A 22,161-nucleotide genomic window follows, 5' to 3' on the forward strand; every position below is an offset into this window, starting at 1 on the left:
TGACACCTTTGTTGACCTATCCCACCCGGACGCTTTGTCGCATCCGGAGGTTCAGAAGTTGCTTCGACGCCTTTTGCCGGCAGCTGCCGGAGCCTGCTAGCACCGCTCCAGCGCCGCTGCTCAGCTTTGTCCCCGGCGCTCGACGCCTGTGGCAATTTGATTCTCCAGTTGCTGACTTGTTGCTTCAACCAACGCCGATGCTCTACGCCGACGCTTCCATGCGGACGCCGCGCTTATGCCGACGCCGACGCTTCATGCTGACGCCGACGCCTGTACCGGACGCCAGCGCCAGCGCCAACTCGACGCTTTGGCAGACTACCGTATCCCCAGGAAGGCTACAGTGTCTAGAGAGGAGAACCTACAACGCCAGTTAATGGAAGAGCGTTCTCGACGCCAGGACGCCGAAGCGTTCCCATCGTTCTCGACGATCTCGCTCCAGGTCTCCTCGGCAGCATCATCGGTCTAGGAGTCCTCGCCTTAGTTCGATACTTTCTTCGCCGCCGCCGGTCTGACTCAAGGTCTCGCCTCCGTGACGCTCCAAGGATAGGAGAGGCGCCACGGTCACCGATGCGTAGGTAGGCGATACCGCCGGGTCCCGCTCAAGGTCACTCCTGTTCGCCGCCGCCGCACGCCCACGCTCCCCGACAGTTACTTTGAGTGCTGCTTTCAGTTGTCATCGGTGGCGCCCAATCGGCCTGCTGCTTCGGTCAACGATTTACTGCTCTACCGCGGTCCTGGGAGGACACTGAGGAGCTATTTTTCTCCGATTATAATGAGGAAATGTTGCAAGAGGATGATGATGATGGGGCACCTACCTCTCCCTCTCTGCTGTGTTCGACTGGATTGCCGACAGCCTGCCGGATTGTCCTTCTCCCTCTTCAGGTTCGGGCCGACCCGAAGGCTATTCGGTCTTCTCCGAGTTACTCCTCCCCCCACCACCCGATGGTGGCTGATGCTGTGGCTTCTTTGGACGCTGATTTTGCTACTTTGTCTCTCAATACCACGATAAAGGCTCCTAAGTCACGCAGCAAAGGAGACTATAAGATTCATAGTTTGATTTTGCCCGATGGAGGCGCCGCTCATGACGAAGTCCCTCGCGCTTATCGGCTTTCCCCACAGGCATCCTACCGAAAGTGCAGGACTCCAAGATGTTGGCCATTGATGCAGAACTCCTGCCGGATGTTGAAGCCGGTATCAGCGCTGGCCTCGGCAACTTCGGGCTGCTGCTTGGGATCTGACGGAAGACAACATCAAGGTTAGAACATCTTACCACCCTGTTTCAATGGCAGGGCAAGGTGTTGCATGATTTGCTGGCGCCACCAGGCGGCTCTGGCCATGACAACGGTTGTTCGGGCGGATGGGTTTCCTGGAGCCCTGTTCTGGCAGGAAGAGTTTAAAAGGAAACTGTTAAGAGCCCCTTTATGCGCGCTTCGCTTCTATAAGGATAAGGAACACGCAGAGCTTACCAATACGGAGGTTTCTTTGTCCACGCTCAAGCTTTGAGTTCGGCCTTCGTGGCAGATCATCTGCAAGGGGTAGAGGGAAGCGCCGCTACGCCCCGAAGAAGAGACTCGCCCGCGACGCCTCTGGAAGAGGACGTGGGCCGTGGCAGATCCGGAACCTGTTTTTCAGCCGCCAGCAGGATCGTCCTGGGACCCCTTCGACGCCCGGCAGGGGTGGGGGAGACGAGCCTTACTTCGGGTCGCTGAAGTTGCGACCAACACGACTGGGACCTCCCGCCCCCAGTCGTGCCGGTTCGGCCCTCTACTCCAGTAGGCGGAGACTGGGGATCTTCTGGCCCAATTGGACAATCCTGAAGACCCGCTTATCACCAACATTCTCAGGACCGGTTACAAGCTGCCAATCGCCGTGTCGCCGCTTCTGACTTCAACGCGCCCAGTCACGTGTGTATGCTCTAGACCAACAGTTACTGCTAGCAGACAGCATCCACACTCTGTTACGCAAAACAAGCTATAGAGACAGTGCTAGACCCCCACAGTCCCCGGGTTCTACTCACCAATCTTCCTGGTTCCTAAGAAGGACTCCAGGGAAACTACGATGATTCACAACATGGCAGTTTTCAACCACCTTTATCTTTCGAACCGCCTCACTTCTCGCATGGTGTCCCTGGAACAGCTCACGAGCCAAGCTTGCAAGCTCAGGGTCTGGCTGGCCAGCCTCGACCTTCAGGATGCCTCGTACCTGCATGTGCCCATTTACCACCGCCACAGAAAGTACCTGAGGTTCTTTTTCAACGGGTCCCACTACCAGTGGAAAGTGCTTCCATTTGGAATTTCCACGCCCCTGGCTTTTTACCGGATTACCTCGCCGATCACCCGTTCCTCCATCTCAGGGGCATCGACTTCGACCCTTATATAGACGACTGTCTCATGAACCACCCTCGACCCTCAGTTGCTTCGCAAACAGATGCACTTTGCCATTCATCTCTTGCAGCAACTGGGATGGATTATCAACATAGACAAATCCCACCTGGAGCCGCCCCAGGAACTGACGCTTATAGGAGGCCTCTTCCTGACACATTGCGCACTTTGTCAGGATTCCGCTAGATCGCTGGAGAAAAGATTGTCAGTTTCGCCAACCGAGGTCTATCCCAGCCGCCGTGCTCAGGGAGTGGCAGTCCCTCTAGGTCTCCTCACCTCAGCCCAGGACTTGACGCTCAGAGGTCGCTTTTGATGCTTCGGGCCGCTACAGCTTCCTGTTGCCTTACATCCAGGCGGACGACCTTCAGTTGAGGTTCCTTTGCCCTGCATCTCCACGCTTACCTCCGCTGGTGGACTGTCGAGTCGAACATCTGCGCAGGAGTCTCCTTGACAGAGTTTGTTCACGCGATCACGAACTGTTCAGTAGATGCGCTCTCTTCAAGGTTGGGGTGCTCACCAACGACCAGACCACCTCGGGGCTGTGGTCAGGCACCGAGCCTAGGATGGCACATCAACAACTTGGAGCTGCAAGCAGTCATTTTAGCGGTTCGACACTGCGCCTCTTGTTATGGAACACCAGGCTCCTGATAGCGCCGGACAATTCCATGGTGGTGTGGTTGATTCACAATCAGGGAACGCCACCAGGTCCAAACAGTTGTTGGAGCAGACGCTCCAGCTGGCCAGTCTCCTGGACGATAATGGCATCAGCGCCAGAGCCCGACACATCCCAGGGTGCAAGAACGTTTTGGCAGACGCTTCAAGGCCGGGCAAACCGCTCCAACAGAGTGGATGCTACATCCAGAAGCGTTCAAACTTCTTTGTCACAGTCAGTCGGGCCGCCCTCTGATCGAACCTGTTTTGCGACTTCGCTTCAACACACAGCTGCCGCTTATGCGTGTTCTCCGATTCCAGATCCAGCGGCATGGGCGGTCGACGCCATGTCCTTGTCGGGAGGGTCTGGACGCGGTAACACGCCTTTCCACCACCAGTTCTGTTGCCAGCGGTAATAGCAAAGGTCAAGCGGACAGAGACGATTCGCTCTGCTTTTGGTCGCTTTGGTGGCCAGCTAGAACCTGGTTCCCAGATTCGGCGCCCGTCGGCGCCGAAGAAGTCCGCATAACAGTTACCAGACTGGCCTCACCTGCTCAGGCATCCCCACAGTCGACAGTGGCATCCCGATCCGACTCGGTTTCATCTGTCGCGGTTGGATCATCTGCAAAAGGTGCTGAAGGCCAAGGGCTACTCCACGGGTGTCGCCAAGGTTATTGCTCGTGCTCATCGAAGTCTCCACAAGATCACTCTATGATGATAAGTGGGTTTTCTTTTGAGAAGTTTGTGCACAGAAGTCCAAGGACCCATTGAAGGCTTCTCCTCAGTTTATAGCAGAGTTCCTTCTCTTTCTTCGAAGTCCCGGCGCCTCAAGGGCAACACTATAGGAACTTATTTATCGGGCTCTTAACTCCGCTCTGGCGGTCAAGCGCGACAAAAAGATTTCAAGGTTGCCAGAACTCATCGCCGCCCTCAAAGCGCTTAAGCTTGAGGACCAGAAGGCAAAGCTCCGGCCTCCTCCGGCTTGGGACCTAAACGCCGTTTCTTAGGTCATCTGAGAGGTCCCCTTATGAGCCCTTTGACACGGGCTTCTTTTGAGAACCTCTCCAGGAAGACAGCCTTTCTCTTGGCCCTGGCCACAGCAGCTAGGGTTAGTGAGATCCACGATTGGATGTCACCAGGGTGCTTTTGAGCAGTCACGGCATGGTCTTGTTCATCTCTCGACTGCTTTGGGATTTCGCGGGCCAAGAACCAGCTGCCGGACAACCGGATAGGATCTTCTCCATCCCTCCTTTGTCTTCCATTCTAGGACCTCAATGCACGCTGAGGAACAGCTGCTTTGATCCCGTGAGGGCACTTAAGATTTATATTGCCAAGTCATCTTCCAGGAGGCAGTCTCGTGAAGAGACTGTTCATCCTGCTGTCTTCTGTGGCCAAAGGTGAAGTTAATAAGAATACGCTTTGCGCTCTGGCTTCAGACCACCATCCTGACCGCCACGATCGCGCAAGATCTGCCTCATCCTACAGCCACTAATCCGCATGAGATTAGGGGCTCTGGCATCCACCATGGCTCTCCACAGAAACTGCACCGCCTCCAGCCATCATGGAGGGTTGTTTTGGAAGTCCTCTACTGTCTTCGCTAGTCATTACCCTGCGGGGATTTGGCCGTCGAGGGCGTGGAAGGTCTTCAATCGTTTGGTCCACTGGTGGTTGCTCAGCAACTCACCCATCCTACCGCCCATTAGGTAACTACTTCTTCTTACCTTCTGGTCTTCAGGTTAACTTACACTTTGGGTGTATTTGTTTTCCTTAGGGTTGCCTTTAGTTACTATCTGTCTCCTGTTCCAGGCCTCCCATGACAGTCTGGCGACATTCAGTAGTTTCTTCTGGTTTTCCCTTGGCATGTGGGTTTTTCGTGGACGGTCCTCTGGAGCCCGACACCGCCCGTCCTACTGTCGAATCCATATGCATAAGACCTATGGTAAGGTAAGTTAAAAATTTATTAAAATCTAAATATTTTAGATATTTAAATACTTACCTTACCATAGGGCGGTAACTCCCTCCCAACGCTGGATGCTCCTCCCCTCTCTGGGCTCTTCGGACCTGGTCAGTAAAAGTGATTTTGGATGGACCGCGCTTGCGCGGGAGGGGAGATCACGTCCCTTCCGTTGCCTGTACACTCGTCGATACACGAGGTGGCCGTTCTACAGAATGGCGAATCAAAGACTGTCTGATCTCTTTAAGCGGAGCTTGAGGTAATATGCATAAGACCTCTGGTAAGGTAAGTATTTAAATATCTAAAATATTTAGATTTTAATAAATTTCCATCTTTGCGATCATGTAATGTAAGTGAAATCACTGACAAGTGACATCCCGGCTCTCGCCGCCTCAATCTTCACGCTCGGACACGATGTTTAATGCGAAAATATATACATGAAGCATTTTTGTCACAGGTCATAACCTACCACGATACGTCAAATAAGTTCCATAATTTAGGTATAGGTAGCGATTTCTTGCTTAATATGTTCAAAATAGCATTATTTTACCCAAAACTTTCGTCTAAATCTAAAAGTTTTCGTTTACAAGGTGGAAACCATTACCGTTATATGATTGGCTGCCTTAGGTCACGTGTCTGATTTTGACCAATCACGACCCTTATAGCAGACTGTAGCGAAAAAGCGTCGTTCGAAACCAATTTTTTATCCAATAAAATCGCTTCTTACAACTGTGAAAATACTCTTGGCAAGGGTTCAGTGATGTTGTTGATGTTCAGAGCTTTCGAACGATACCCGACATCAGACGATTCGTCTCCCATGTTATTCATACGACGCTTCGAAAACGGAGGTATTTTCCGTTGTTATTTCATGTTACCGAGCGGAAAGCCACAGATATCGGGAAATAGGCGACCATTCATATTATTTAAGAAATATTTTTATAATAGTTTTCTGATTACGTAAAAATGAAAATATAAAAGAAAAAGGCACGGGCATGTTATGACATGTCACAAATGGAAAAAAATCGCCATAGTTTTTGCTTTTTTAGTGGTTTATCTGGACGTTATAAATGTAAGCTTGCATTTTCATTAAAAAATAATTTTATTTAAGTTGTAGTTGTATTATTTGAATAATATTATAAAAATAAACTTCATATTTATCAACAGTAGGATTAGATCTTTTAAATGGTGTATGGGATGTAGTAGCAATAACGTTTTACAAGCTTATAATTTCCTTCATAAACATAGGCTTCATCTATGACCTCAGAGTCTCTGGGAACTCGGTGTCATGGCAGTAAATGCCTCTGGTTGACTGGTGTTGAAAGAGTTAAGTAACAGTCAGATCACTTGTTCTTTCAAATATGTTGGGGCCGGTGTGATTCGTCATCTTCTGACATCTTGTTACAAATTGTCATGTTACCATACTTATTGGCAGATGCGGTTTCCATGGCTACTGATTTCATAACGGGCTTACTGTTGTTATTGATGTCACTATCTGTTGTGAGGAATATATTTAATTTAGAAGGCGAGTTGATTCCGAAAGACTGTTCATGAAACCTTATGCTGGAAAATGTGGTGTGATGAGGCAAGCAGTCCTATTTCAGGTGATTGTTTTAGAAATATTTGCAATTTTATATCAAAATAATCTCCTTTGTAGATGGACTCGTTCACCCCAGATGCACGCCTCCCTGGCCTACCCTCCCCCCACAAGATCGTGGGCAGCTTCATGCATAAGGCTGTGTCCCCCAACATAAAGAAATCCCCTGCTAAACTGCCCCCTCCTGATGTCAGGCCTGTCGGAACTGCAAGGAAGAAACTCTCTGTCAACGACTTCAGAGATGAGGTATGGATGGACATGCTTATTCCTCATTGGGAATCTGGTATTGAATAGTAACACAGCACTCACTCACTCACTCACTATACTTATTTGCTGATTGTGGATTGTGGTTGCTTTTGTATCATAGCTGGTTGTTGATTCTGATTGGTTGTGACCGCCTCCGTGGTGTAGTGGTTAGAGCGTCCGCCAGGAGAGCGGAAGGTCGCGGGTTCGATCCCCGACCGCGTCATACCAAAAGACGTTAAAATATGGTACTTGTTGGTCCCTGCCTGGCGCTCGGCATTAATGGGTACAAGGACTGGTCGGCTCGGAGTCAGTATAATGTGTCTGAGTGGGGTATTCATGCTTCATTGCGGCATGGTATCTCAGTGGGCTAGCACTATAAAACCAGCTTCAGTCTGGGCTAGTACAAGCAGCCGCACATACACATACATACGCATACACGTCGTCATATGAGCGAAATATTCTCAAGCACGACGTTAAACCCAATTTCACCTCACCTCACCTGATTGGTTGTTGATTGTCTTCAGGACTTTGTGGTCATCAAGATGTCGCCCAAGAAGAAACGAGTTTTGACGGAGCACCAGAAGGAGGTGATGAAGGAGAGAAGGTGACTTACATTATCACTTGTACAATGTGTATTTGCAATTTCTTTCCGCTTTCAAATAATGTGTCCTGCTGTCATTACTATGAAGGTTCAAGTTCCAGAACAGTCACAATCTGGAGCACTCTGAACCTCTTTTCTTGGTTTTCTTGTGTTGCACCAAAGCTATATAAAATTTTTAACAGTAGCATGATTTTGTGTGCTTCACTATAGGTAAACCAGTCATTATCTTGAATATGTTGCACTTTACAGTCGTATGAAAGGTTTTACTGACAGTGTGATTGCTATTTTCCTATCAAAAGAAGTGAGAGAGAAAAACAAACTTTACCAAGCAATTGTTTTTAGCCAATACAGAAAACGTCTAATTGTTTTTGCCTGACCATTGTTCCTGATAGGTGAGTTGGGTTTTACTCACTCATTTTGCTCATATCACTCACCCTCACTCACTCACTCCTCACTCACTCTTCACTTCCGGTTTCTCCAGGACACTCCCAGTGATGTATAACAACCTTGACCTCTCCCAGGACGTGTCGTTGATGGCCTCCCAGTTCAACACAGACACACAGCAGGAGTGAGTTCCAATAGACTATCATCATTTGTGTTTTGAATCATGCAGTTAAATATTAGTTTAAAATTTGAGATATACAGTACCATTTGAAGGCAGGTGAAACATGAGGTTTGTGTGTGGACAGTCTTGTTTCTTTGGCCTCATAGAAGGCAGGGGTGGAAATAACTTTAAAATTGCTAGTGTACTCCGGTACAGTGGCACATGTAAAATCACTTGCCCTGATAATTTTTCCACTATACCGGCTGTTTTCTTGTTGATTTTTAAAAATAAACAAAATAATTAATATTGGAAAGTCAACTGGACACCGGTACAGTGTGATATACAAATTTGCTTGCCCGACAGAAAAACACACTGGACTCGGGCGTCGGGCAATGGGTTATTTCCACCCCTGGAAGGTAGATGTTACTTTTTAGGAATCATAATATTTTGGACCAAATATGTTACAGATTTTGTCCCGAAACATCATGTAACTTAAAGTCGATACTGACCTTGCTGTTACTATTGTCCAACAAAATTGACCCATGAAGATCCAGGTTAGAGTTTTGTCATAATTGGCAACTAACTGGTTTCATGTGGTCCTGACTTGGTTGACACGGGTTATGGTATGTCAAATGCCAGGTTGATGCTAATGGTGACTGTCACTGGATTGTCTGGTCCAGACTGGATTATTGAGTTTGTTTGCCCACATCTGTTCTCTGTCTGAAGCCCATTTCTGGTGTCTCTCCACCCATCATGATATTGCTGGACTATTATTGGAAATGGTAAAAACAACACTTACTCCACCACCCACTACAATATGCCCTGACATCCATAGTTGACTCCAAATGGTCTGGTCGCTTTCGTCAGTAGCTGGTCTACTTCGCCTTACATCATGGATGAGAGTATCAGTCACTTGATTGACTGGTCCAGATTCGTATATATTACAGCTGCCATCATACAGTTCTTTCAGAATATTGATCTTCAGTAACCCATGCTTGTCATAAGAGGCAACTAGTTGACCACGTCATCGGTTCCCAATTGCGCAGATCGATGCTCATGCTGTTGATCACTGGATTGTCTGGTCCAGACTCAATTATTTACAGACCGCCGCCATATAGCTGGAATATTGCTGAGTGCGGCGTAAAACTAAACTCACTCACTTACTGCTGAGTGCAGTGGTAATTAATACAAGAACAAATGTGTTTGTCTTGGATCATGTAATGGTAGTTCATGTGTTTATGGTTTCTTTTTCAGTTCCATCACTATGCAGTCACAGCCACAGTCAGATAATTCAGTGATAGTCATTAATTCAAGCCAGTCACAAAACCTTGAACATGACAAGGTAAGGACACTCGGCAATAGTCAGAAACTTGTCAGAAATTACAAGTACAGTTGGATACATTTTCCAAGCTCAAATCCGTCATCCAAATCAATACAATTTGCTGTTCTGAGTTGCCTCCCTAAACTAACTTGAATCTTATAAATAATCGTTGAAATCTTGATCCACCTTTCATAATGTTTATCCTGTTGTTCTATATAGAAGTAATAAAAGAGCTAAGTATTCTTTCACTCACTCACTCACTCACTCACTCACTCACTCCTGTGTGATCTTTCCTTCAGGTTCCAGCCACTGTGCCAAAGTCTTCAAGCACAGAGTCTCTTGCCGATGATCCCACGTCAGACGGAAAGAGAGGTCGCAGGCGTCGTTCAGTGCGATTCAGCAACGATGACAGCCAGGAAAAGGAGGGAGAAAAGTCTGAGATGAAGAGCCCTCCCAATGCGCCTCCAACTCTCCGGTCTCTGAGGTCGAGAAAGGATACGAAACCGTCGGACGAGGAGCAGAAGTCAAATGAGAAGGAACCGAAATCAGCAGATAAGGAATCAAAGTTGACGAAAAATGATTTCGAAGGCTCAAAAGATAAGGAGGCTTTTAAAGATTCAAAGGTGAAAGGAAATAAAGATGACGAGTCGGTCAGTTCAAGTGTTAATATTGACTCCAGTGAACCTTCAGCGAGTCCGTCCTTGAAGCAGAACCTTATGCACGCACTTGGTGATCAGTGGTTGAATACCTTGAGAAGTTCATCCAGTTCATCCCTGGGAAAAAGTGACTCCTCAGTGGGGAGTAAATGTGAGGAAGAATCCGTGAAAGAATCTGGCAACTCTACAAGTGGCTCCCAGAATTCCCAGGAAGGAAGTGTGGAACATTTCAGTCCGTTCAAATCAATTAGTCAGTCGCCACCAGAACGAAGGTCAAGGTCACCAGGGAAGAAGTCTCTGAGCCAGGAGGTGACAAGCTCCGCGAAGTCGCCCAACAGGAGCCGAGATCGAAGCAAGAGCACTCAAGCTGGTAGTCTGGATAAATGGTTGGTGAAATCACCTGCCAAAGGAAAGAGTCCTGTGTCTGATCCCAAGTCTCCAGATGAATCCTTCGTTCCCGATACTCAGTTGTCAACCACAATGGAGGTGTCGTTGTTGCACGCTGTAGTCGAAGATACGATGTCTCCATCGAAGGGCACACACATGTCACGCAAGTCGTCTCACTCGTTCGTTGAAGACACACAGTCTCCCTCAAAGTTTAGTGAAAAGAATCTGTTCTCCCCTGATATTAACGCTTCGATTGAGGAGACACCAGTGAAAGATTCATCCAGTGTGTTGCCTGGACCCTTATCACTGCCCTCCAGTCGCAACTTGTTTGGGGAATGTGACAAAATAGAAAGTCAGGACCAAGAATCGGATGACAAAGAGAATGATGTCAAGCTGGGGACGCCTGTTTTGAAAATAAAGAAACTGACTACCGAAGAGATAAATGTGTTGTCTCATGGTTCCCCTGAAAAAGCAGTGTCAAAGGCTCTGTTCAAAGAACCCTTGTCAGTTTGTGAAGACAGCGCGTCCCAAAACGCTGATGTCCCGTGTTCACAAGGGTTTCCGACAGCAGACACCAGGGAGGACTTGGAAACAATGGAATCGCAATTTAGTCCTGTGTTTCCAAGGATATCAGGAGAGAGGCCGGACTCACAGATAGCTGTAAATTCAGATCCTGACTCGAATCGGCATTTTGAGCTTTGGACAGAGAGAGGAGTTGATTAATGCATCGAGTTCATCCTCTAACTACAGTGTCAGTGTTCTCAATCCTGACTCAGTTAAAAGAAGTTCTCAAGATTCCATTTCTCAAAGTTCTGAGATTCCTAAAGACAAAGAAGCAGAGATGGAGACAGGGGAAAAGTTTACAGAGGAGCTGTTTGAAACTTGTCCAACTGACACTGTGACTGCATACAATCCAGACTCAATATCGACCTTGAAAGAAGGTTCTTCCCAAAGTACGACTGCTTCAAGCAGCTCTCAAAGCACCAGTTCGAGCCAGAGCTCACAAGCAAATTCAGAAGCTGAGACTATATTGTCTGAAGGGTCGTACAAGGTCGACCTTGTTTCCACTCTGGCTGATGAACCAGCATCTAGGAGGAGGAAGCAGGATACACCGAAGAAAATGGGTCTGGAAGATTTGAGGAGGACACCGAGACAGAGGAAGAAGAAGACTTTTGATGGTTTTGAAGTCGATGGAATTTCCAAGTCTGAAAATCCTGCTGATAGTACTCCTTCCAGAAGAGGTGCCCGACCTCCTAGTGCTAAGAAAAGGTTGGAGAAACAGTCTGAGGATAAACAAAGCTCTCAGGAGAAGGAACCTGAGAAGGAGGAAGAGTTGATAAATGGAAAAGAGGAAGGGAAGAAGAAGGTTGGACGCCAAAGAAAAAGTTTGAAAGAAAGTGACGAGATTGACAGTTCTCAGGAGAAGATTGCCGAGAATGAGGAAGATGTGTTGCCTCATAGAAATATAGAGGAGGTTAGGAAGAAGTATGGACGAACACGAAAAGTTGATGTTTCTAGTTCGCAGTCAGAGCAGGACAGTCAAGAGAAGACTGAGCCCAGAAGAGGAAGGAAACGGAAAGCAGATGTTGAAGAAAATGATGAGGAAGAAGATGATCTTCCTTTGTCTCAAGTTAGTCAATCAAAATCTGCATCAAAGAGGCAAGGAAGAAATAAAACTGATTTAGAGGAGACTGAGGAGAAGACGAAAGAAGCACCCAAGAGGAAGAGAACGAGGAAGAGTCTAGCTACTGAGATGACTGAGTCCGAAAACCTAGAGTCTCAAGCAAGGAAGAGAAACCCACTGGAAGAGTTGGAGAAAACAGATTTGGGTCATGACTGTAACCAGAAAGAAGGGGACGAATCTAAAGCTGATGTTGATGAGGAGACCAAATCTGATTCCCAGGTCAAGCAGACTTACAGGAATCCACTGAAAGTCGATGATGCAGCTTGTCCAGAAAGTTCCAGTTCTGGAGGTGATGATTCTTCTTCCTCGCAGGGAAAGAAACCGAGGAGAATTCAACCCCAGATGGTTGACCCTGGTCAGGAAATGATTCATCCTGCATTTACAGTTGGTACAAAAGAGACGCCAATTATTTTGGAGGAGAGCTGTGTGAATTCAGAAAGTACTGACTCAAAGGAAAGTGATAGACAGACAGAGGAAAGTCAGCAAGGTACAGAGGTTATTATAGTCGGAATGGAGTTTGACAGTTCCAAGTCACTAAATGAGCAGACACCAGAAGAAAGCCAGATGTCTAGTGAGGACATATCTAAGGAAGGCGAGCAGACGCCGTCTGCCAAGCCCTCACAAGTCCCCGTGAGACGCAGTACCACCAAACAGAAGATCGAAGCTGCCAGAAAAAGGTCCATTTCCAAAATGTCAGACAAGAAATCTGAGGATTCGAGTGTGGATGATCCAAATGAGTGGACAGAGAGTAAATGCAGTGCAGTGAAAACAGTTTTGATACAGGAAAAGAATAAAGATAAAGACAGTGATAAAGTTGACAGTCCGATGGATGTTATTGACTCATCACAGACTCAACATAAGTCAATGTTTGTTAATCTGGACCTGTCATTTTGTAAGGACTCCCCTCGGGCAGCTGAACATGACAAGATCAAGGGAAAGGTGGATGAGATAATAAGTAGTTTGGCAAGTCCAGTTCCTCCTGGCAAAGATGTTGCTCTAGGCAATAAACGAAAGAGGAACATGTCGAAGCCGAAAGTGTCGTCTCCAGTCAGTGTACGACTGCGGTCCTCAAAACTGGTTTTACGAGCACGAGCCAAATTAGCAGGTAAAACCGTGTCCAAGGTTTCACCTTTAACTTTGGTAAGAACAAGAAACAGACCATCTCCCAGACCAAAGAGAATTCTGGAAGAAAAAGATTCAATAGTAGATTTGGAAGTTGACACAAAATGTATGGTTAAAACAGATGATAGAGACGAAGTGACTAGCAATTGTGATGTGGTTGCCTTGGCAACAATTGATAACTCTGGAAGTGCTGTAGAAACTGAAACTGGTTTGGAACAAATGGAAATCGGTTCAGAAATAACTGAAACTGATTTAGAACAAAGTACAACCTGTTTAGAGCAAACTAAAACTGGTTTGGAAAAAGATGAATCTGTTCCAGAGCAGACTGAAACTAGTTCAGAAAAAATGGAAAATGAACCTGAGAAAACTGAAACTGGTTGTGTTGATGCTACTGACACCTGTGATGAAAATACAAGTCTTGCTAGTGCTCCTGTTCGACCTAAGACTGTTGATCCTCTGAATGATACTCCAAGGAAATCGGCTGAAAAGCCCAAGCGCAAAGTGATCCATGCTCATCGTGGCTTTTCTGATTCCAAAGTGCTCAGCTTGAATAGAATTCGGGCAAGAAACCGGTTGGCTGATCGTGGAATGAGTATTGTGAGGCGCAGCATACTGAAGCAAAAGAACTCCACAGACAACAGCAGCCCCTCAAAGAGGCCATGTGACCCAGACTTTCAGCCAATCAAAGTGTTCAAGTTTCATTCACCGAGTGCCTCCCCAAGTGCTGGGATCTTGAAGAAGCGTCGACTTATCTCTGACACCCCAGTCAACTCTCCCTCCCCTCCTTCCAAGGTGAGTTTAAATATTGAGGGTGATAATTTCTTATATCCTTGTATGAGTGCAATATTCAGGATATAATAATTTGTTCCTGAACAATCTTGAAAAATATATCTTGTTATCAGGTTTGCAGTGTGTGTGTGTGTGAAGGTAAAGGGGGCTTTAGTGCTGTAACGATGCATCCAACTATCGATGGATTGCATGTGTTGAGTCTCCGATAGCAATTAATCGATGGTAGAACTGAAAAGGTATCGATGCATCCATAGTATGTGTGACTATCGATAGTTCAGTAACTGACTTTCATTGAAAAATGTGCAGCGCAAAATACTGGAAGTACCAGATTCATTCACTTTGATTTAGAGTTGTGCGCCCCTGTTACCTCTTAAACAAACTTGATGTCAAGTTTCTTGTCAGTTATTAAAAGAGACTGAAACTACTCCAGCTTGCTTTTATTTCATATAAATGACTTCAAATGAGACAATTCAAGGAGAGAAAAAACTATTGCAATACTATTGTAATAGTTGGTTGCAATAGACTATCACTATTGCAATAGTTGGTTGCAATAGTATGTTGCAATAGACTGTCACTATTGCAATAGTTGGTCGCAATAGTATGTTGCAATAGACTGTCACTATTGCAATAGTTGGTCGCAATAGACTTTCACTATTGCAATAGTTGGTTGCAATAGACTGTCACTATTGCAATAGTTGGTCGCAATAGTATGTTGCAATAGACTGTCACTATTGCAATAGTTGGTCGCAATAGTATGTTGCAATAGACTCACTATTGCAATAGTTGGTCACAATAGTATGTTGCAATAGACTGTCACTATTGCAATAGTTGGTCATAGATGTCACTGTCACTATTGCAATAGTATGTTGCAATAGACTGTCACTATTGCAATAGTTGGTCACAATAGTATGTTGCAATAGACTGTTGCAATACACTATCACTATTGCAATACTATTGCAATAGTTGTTGTAGACTCACTATGGCAATAATAGACTGTCACTATTGCAATAGTTGGTCGCAATAGTATGTTGCAATAGACTATCACTATTGCAATTGTTGTTTCCCCTCAATAGTCACCCCAAGGGGCTCAATTGACAGAGGATTCATCATTCAGTTTTTTTTTAATATGTTACACATCAGATTTTATTCTCCGTTTGTCGGCTAATACCAATTAATCTCGGTTGATATTTCCCACATCAAGAAAACGAAAGTGTCGTGGGAGAAGGCTCCGAGCATAAGTTTTCAATTACAATTGGGTGTCTTTTGACTGAAGCACATTTGGAGCTTTAACCATGTTAACTAGTTATGTTTGCACCAGTAATGTTGCACCCGTGAAGGTCCGGGTTAGAATATTGATCTTCAGTAACCCATGCTTGTCGTAAGAGGCGACTAACGGGATCGGGTGGTCAGGCTCGCTGACTTGGTTGACACATGTCATCGGTTCCCCATCGCGCAGATCGATGCTCATGCTGTTGATTAATGGATTGTCTGGTTGTCAGACTCGATTATTTACAGACCGCCGCCATATAGCTGGACTATTGCTGAGTGCGGCGTAAAACTTAACTCACTCACTCACTCAGTAATGTTGCCAACAAACATAGTATTGACACCACCAGAAACAATGATAATTTGACATGATGGGATTTTTACCATTAAGCTGGGTGTCAGTGTTTGGGATGAAGCGGAGCCTGAAATTATGTTTTCATATTTACTAGTGCTGGTCAGGGTCAATATGGCAGTAATGTTTCACAGAATGGATGTTTTTGTGACCAGTTATCAGGTTTGTTTGATTTGGCGGAACTTTATTGTCGTGCAACTTCTGCACAAGGTGTATATAAATGCAGAATGTGTTTGTGATCAGACATTATCTTGTAAAAATGTTGCCCCACAGGGAAGATAGGGTTAGAATTGATCTACGCTGATGGTAAGAGGCACTCGAAGAGGTGAAATGCCCAGTCTGGTTGACTAAGTTCAGTGTGTCATTTTACTCCAATGATGTGGGTCATTTTAATCATGGGTTTGTCTAGCCCAGACTAAACTATTAAATGCTGCTGAGTAGGGTGTTAACAAGCAAACATCAACCTTGTCCAGTGCGATTGTAAGAAGACGTTCTCTCAGTGTCAGTTGTGTGTGAGTGTATGACAATAGAATGCTGATGTAACCTTGTATAGTATGACCAGAAATTATTGAGAATTTGAGGAATATGTTTAATTGGATTTCTAGTATAAACAACCTTGACCAGCTATCAAGTGCTTGGTTTCATTCAAGAGAGACAACTCCGTTAATCCTTTTTCATTAGTTTGTGAAGAGTTATCCCCCTTTGTTTACTTGCTAGCAGACGACATTTTCAGTGATCCTCAGTATGGATGATTTAGAGAAGAGGAAGTTGATTTTAGAGTATTATAACAAGGACATCAGATCAGCTAATGTGATTTCAAGTAGAACAAGCATCCCTTTGCCCACTGTTTATCGTGTTTTGAAAAATATTGCAAATGGATATGGCATTGAGCACCAGGGAGGCTTAGGTAGGCCCAGAAAATTGACTGTCGGTGACAGGAGGTGGCTTGGTATTCTTGTTTCTAAAACAAACGAAGGAGTTTAGAAAACTTAAGGCTGGATATGATTGATAGAGGAACTGTGGCTGTCTGTAAGGAGACAATTAGAACTGAGCTGCATGCAATGGTTTCTAGGAATTCCATCACCTATCATGAAACCTGAACAAAAGGAGACAAAGGTTGAACTGGTGCTTACACATAGAAATTTTAACTGGGACAATGTTATTTTCTCTTGGATGAAAGTTCTGTGTGACTGTTTCCTAATACACTGAAATTTTGGACCAAACAAACTGAAAAACCTTTGACCCAAAGTACATCCAATAGAAAATGTTTGGGGACTTATTTGAAGGGAAAGTGTCAATAATCTGCTCACGGTTCTATGGAAAAAATCTGACAAAAATATTACTGAAATGAAAGAAGAAGGTGTCAATAAGAAAAATCGATATTGGGACAGCATGGGACCATGGGACAGCATGGACTTTCTAACTTCTTTGATCAGTAGTATGCCCCGCCGCATTGAAGCCTGCATTGCTGCCCATGGTGACTTGACAAAATACCAACTGTTCACCTGTCTTTGAATCTGGAGTTATGTTCAGCTAATATTCACATTTAATACATGAGTAAGGAGTGAAAAAAAATTAAAAATTACAATCTTAAATTCTCAATAATTGTGGTTGTGCTGTATGTTGCAGAGGCGGGTGTCGTTTGCCGAACCCATCATCAGTGGAGAAAGCCCTCACCGGAGAGTCAGCATCGACTTCATCAAGTCCAGGAGTGCTGCAGGAAAGGTAGCCAATCAGATGACAGCTTATATCTTTTCCCTGTTACATATATGGCATTTCAGTCATATGCTTATGCTGGCTCACTTGTGGTTTCTTTGCTTCTCTGCTTATCAGTTAAAACTGCTTTCTTGGCCTCAGTTATCTTAAACTATTGTCTCATCTTGTTGTGTCTGATTTGCAATTGCTTGCAGGGTTCTGATCTGACCTTTGCATCATTGTTTGCCTACTTACTGTACGATTTTGAGATAGGCTTTAGAAACATCTTGAATTTGTCTTGCTTACCTTAACTGTGCACTTGCAGAGTTGCATCCCTTAGGTTGACAGAATTCTATGACCGCAGGTTCAAGTCACCCTGAATCTTTTCAGCAACAGAAATGTAATAATGTGATTCACTAATTTGGCACCAGCATCACATACAATTTTCAAGCTTCTTTGTGAAATATATCTTTGCTTTTTCATGCTTGATATTTTCATTGTTTTGTGTTTTTTTTTTCATGCAAGAGATTAACATTGCTTTGCTTATTTCATGCTTGGGCTCGGCTTGGCTTGGCTTTCGCTCTGCTCTGCTGTTTTATGCCTGGGCTTTGCTTTTTCATGCTTGAGCTTTGCTTTCCATTTGTTCACAGCAATTGTTCAGTGTTCCCCGAAGACCTAGCAACAGCCTGCGGGCCCCCCTCAGCAGACCCAAGAAGGTTCATCTTTCACATGTGTTTTTGTCAAGGACATGGAGAATCTTTTTTGAATCAAATATACTGAGGGAAAGAAATAAGGGAACACCTTTTCATGGCAGTTATGCTTTATTTATTATCAGATTTCCTCCCACAGCACTATTCAGAGCTGGTGATGAAAACAGGAAAATATGAGAAACGCTTGAATTCTCCTGTGTTCCTTTATTTGTTTCTCTCAGTATATATCAACACGAGTCCCTAACAACATCTTTATATCATCTGCATCATGAGGAGTTTTAGACTTTTGACTGTTGATGTGTATTTGTATCTAATGCCGAAGGGTAAAGTTCTAATTATCTTCCAAAGTCTTCCAACAGTTTCTCACTTTGTAGCAGCAGTAGAGCGCCCACCGAGAACCAGGTGTATGAATAGACCAAAAAGACTTTAAAATATGGTACTTGTTGGTCCCTGCCTGGTGCATTAAAGCACAAGGACTGGTCCGCCGAAGTATAATGTGTTGAATTCCTTCACCGCGGCATGGTATCTCATTGCTAGCACTGAAGCCCAGCTTTCTGGTGTACAAGCAGCCGCATGATATTGCTGGAATATGAGCTAAAATTCGCACGCGTTAAAACCAAACCTCACCTCACTCACTCACTGAATAGAGCAAGCCAGCTTCAGTGGAAGGGAGATGAGTGATGTCATTTGATTGTGATTGTGATGATACCATGGTAACTGATTACATCACAATGATCTGCGATCTGATGCAATGCCATTGTTTTACATAAACAACATAATTAATATTGGAAAGTCAACTGGACACGGTACAGTGTGATATACAAATTTGCTTGCCCAACAGAAAAAACACTGGACGGGTTTCATTCCCCACGCTTGGTACAATGTTGTGGCCGGGATAATGGGTTATTTCTAAACCTGTAACTGCATCTTGTCCCTTGTCATATCACTAGATATGGTATTGTGACTCTAAACCTTCTAGCGCCTCATTGGCAGCTTCGGTTGTCGACTTCCCAGAGACCTGAGACTGAAGTTTGAGAGCTCACTAATGCATGGACATGGATTATTACACTGTAACCCTGTGACCTCTTGATCTACTGAATATATGTTTACGTTGATTATTAGTAAACGACCTCACTCCCTATTGGATCTTTACACCTGTTAAATCTTTATATATATTTTCCTTCCATGCTAAATGAACCTTATTTTCACAGACGGTTGTTGATGGAGGCACAGACTCACAGCCCAGCCAATCACCAGTCAGCCAATCACAGGCCAGCTACCGGAGCACGCAGGAGTCCCAGCTGAACAGCTCCGACCCGGTGTACCCAGATCTCATCACCTGCACAGAGTCCGTCACGAAGGTCCTGCCCCAACTGACGTCGTCCGTGTGGTAAGATGACTTTCAACATTTGAACTATTTTCATTTCTTGCTAAACTGTCAAACTTTCTTTGAGATTTGAGGTTAGAGTTGATCCTCCGTAACCGATGCTGGTTGTAGGAAGCCAATAAATGCCCTTGTGGACATGATCACTGTATAGTTTGTGTCACTGTACACAAGTGATGTGGACTGTTGCTCATTATATCAATCACTGGATTGTTTGGCCCAGACTTAGAGGTTATATCAGTTTGGTTGAATGAATGATAATTGTATCAGAGTGCTGGAATTTTGGACATTGTATCAGTTTAGTTGAATGATAGAGGATTGTATCTGTTTTGTTGAATGATAGAGGATTGTATCTGTTTGGTTGAATGATAGAGGATTATATCAGGTCGGTGGTTGAATAATAGAGGATTGTATCAGGTTGGTGGTTGAATGATAGAGGATTGTATCAGGTCGGTGGTTGAATGATAGAGGATTGTATCAGGTCGGTGGTTGAATGATAGAGGATTATATCAGGTCGGTGGTTGAATGATAGAGGATTGTATCAGGTTGGTGGTTGAATGATAGAGGATTATATCAGGTCGGTGGTTGAATAGTAGAGGATTATATCAGGTCGGTGGTTGAATGACAGGATTATATCAGGTTGGTGGTTGAATGATAGAGGATTGTATCAGGTCGGTGGTTGAATAATAGAGGATTATATCAGGTTGGTGGTTGAATGATAGAGGATTGTGTGAGGTTGGTGGTTGAATGATAGATGAATGTGTGAGGGTGGTTGAATGATAGATGATTGTATCAGGTCGATGGTTGAATGATAGAGGATTGTATCAGGTTGGAGGTTGAATGATAGAGGATTGTATCAGGTTGGTGGTTGAATGATAGAGGATTGTATCAGGTCGGTGGTTGAATGATAGATGATTGTATCAGGTTGGTGGTTGAATGATAGATGATTGTATCAGGTCGGTGGTTGAATGATAGATAATTGTATCAGGTTGGTGGTTGAATGATAGAGAATTGTATCAGTTTGGAAGCTGAATGAGTAAGACCACATTTATTAAGTTGAATGTTACGGTTTAACTATTTGTAACTGTTCAGGTCCCGTGGTCTTGGTCAGCTGGTGAAGGCTCGCAACATCCACACTGTTGGAGATCTCAGCAAACTGACGGAGGTCGACATCCACAATCTTCCCATCAGGTCACCCAAGGTCGTCACAGTGCGCAGAGTTCTGCATGACCTTGAGCAGCACCTTGAGGTGAAAAGGTCAAAGGATGTCAAGGCCACAGATTCTGAATCTGATCAGGAAGACAAAGCTGAAAGTGCACTTTTCAAAGGTAAATACTGCGGTCTAATTTTAAAACTCAATGTTCCTTTCAAGACTTGGGGTGGTGGGGTAGCCTGGTGGTTAAAGCGTTCACTCGTCACGCCGAAGACCCAGGTTCGATTCCCCACATGGGCACAGTGTGTGAAGCCCATTTCTGGTGTCCCCTGCCGTGATATTGCTGGAATATTGCTGAAAGCGGCGTAAAACTTAACTCACTGACTCACTTTCTAGACTTGGAGCTTGTTTGCTCTATATTTGTTTTTCTTGTCGTCTGGTAGAACATACCATGATCCGATACCCGTGCTTCAAGCAGTTCAAAATTACCATTGTGGTGTTCAGTAAGATAAATATGTTGTGCACTGGTCCCTTCGGGCTCAAGGAACATAAACAAATATCGACGGGTAAATCGGCCCATGTACCCAAGAGACCAGTGAACAACTTAAAATGACACCCTGCATTCAATTTCCAACATGAGAACAGGTGAGGTGAGGTGAAATTGGGTTTAACGTCGTGCTTGAGAATATTTCGCTCATATGACGACGTGCATGCGTGTGTATGTGTATGTGCGGCTGCTTGTACTAGCCCAGACCGAAGCTGGTTTTATAGTGCTAGCCCACTGAGATACCGTGCCACAGTTAAGCATAAATACCCCACTCGGACACATTATACTGACTCCGAGCTGACCAGTCCTTGTTGTACCCATTTATGCCGAGCGCCAGGCAGGGACCAACAAGTGCCATATTTTAACGTCTTTTGGTATGACGCGGTCTGGGATCGAACCCGAGACCTTCCGATCTCTGAGCGGACGCTCTAACCACTACACCACGGAGGCGGTCACATGAGAACAGAAAGTGTGAAGTCCTTTTCCTGGTGTCACCTACAAAATATTGCTTGAGTAATAAATCCCATCTCTTTTCCTCACCCTTTCACATACCTATCTGGTATCGATTGGATCTCATTTAGACCTCACAACATGTTTGTTTGCCTGGAGTTAAGCTTCATTAAAATTTACTAAGGCAAATTGTGTAGGTATTTTCTTTGCATTAATTTGTACCAAACCTCTTCAGCTTACGTTGAAGCAAATGTCTTAAAGCTAATATTGCAGTAATTTGAACTATATTTTAATGACTGTTTGTTGATAGTGCCAAGCATGGCTCCCATGCAGTCGCTGGATACAATCGAGGAGGATGGGGAGACGGAGACGAAGGAAACGCGTGAAGAGGAACCTGACTCCCTCCCAGACATGGAGGTTGCTCTGGATGAACTTGTGCCCAGAAATGGTAAGAATGTTTCATCCATCTGGCCTTAAAAGGTGTCACTTTAGTTCATGGGATCGCATGGTCAGATTTACTGTCATGGCTGACGCATGTCATTGTGTCCTATTTGTGTCATCAATGCCCAGGATGTTAGTCACTGGATTGTCTTGCCCAGATGTGATTGCATACAGACTGCCATAATATTTCAATCTTGTATATCGTAATATTGACATATTTTTTGGGCTATGTT

At 44.9% G+C, this 22,161-nt stretch overlaps 1 protein-coding gene across 1 annotated transcript in view; it reads left to right on the plus strand.

The window, feature by feature from the left end:
• Nucleotides 1-22,161, plus strand: part of LOC124279255 (telomere-associated protein RIF1-like) — a 59,681-nt gene that overhangs the window by 34,304 nt on the left and 3,216 nt on the right. The window contains 11 exon segments of the mRNA XM_046715073.1: nucleotides 6,641-6,826; nucleotides 7,351-7,430; nucleotides 7,909-7,995; nucleotides 9,226-9,313; nucleotides 9,592-11,053; nucleotides 11,055-13,933; nucleotides 17,178-17,273; nucleotides 17,894-17,959; nucleotides 19,165-19,343; nucleotides 20,430-20,665; nucleotides 21,798-21,935. Coding sequence (XP_046571029.1) covers nucleotides 6,641-6,826; nucleotides 7,351-7,430; nucleotides 7,909-7,995; nucleotides 9,226-9,313; nucleotides 9,592-11,053; nucleotides 11,055-13,933; nucleotides 17,178-17,273; nucleotides 17,894-17,959; nucleotides 19,165-19,343; nucleotides 20,430-20,665; nucleotides 21,798-21,935 — 5,497 coding nt within the window.

The sequence above is a fragment of the Haliotis rubra genome, unplaced genomic scaffold (assembly GCF_003918875.1).
Source record: "Haliotis rubra isolate DU_JTF1 unplaced genomic scaffold, ASM391887v1 Scf249, whole genome shotgun sequence".
NCBI lineage: Eukaryota > Metazoa > Mollusca > Gastropoda > Lepetellida > Haliotidae > Haliotis > Haliotis rubra.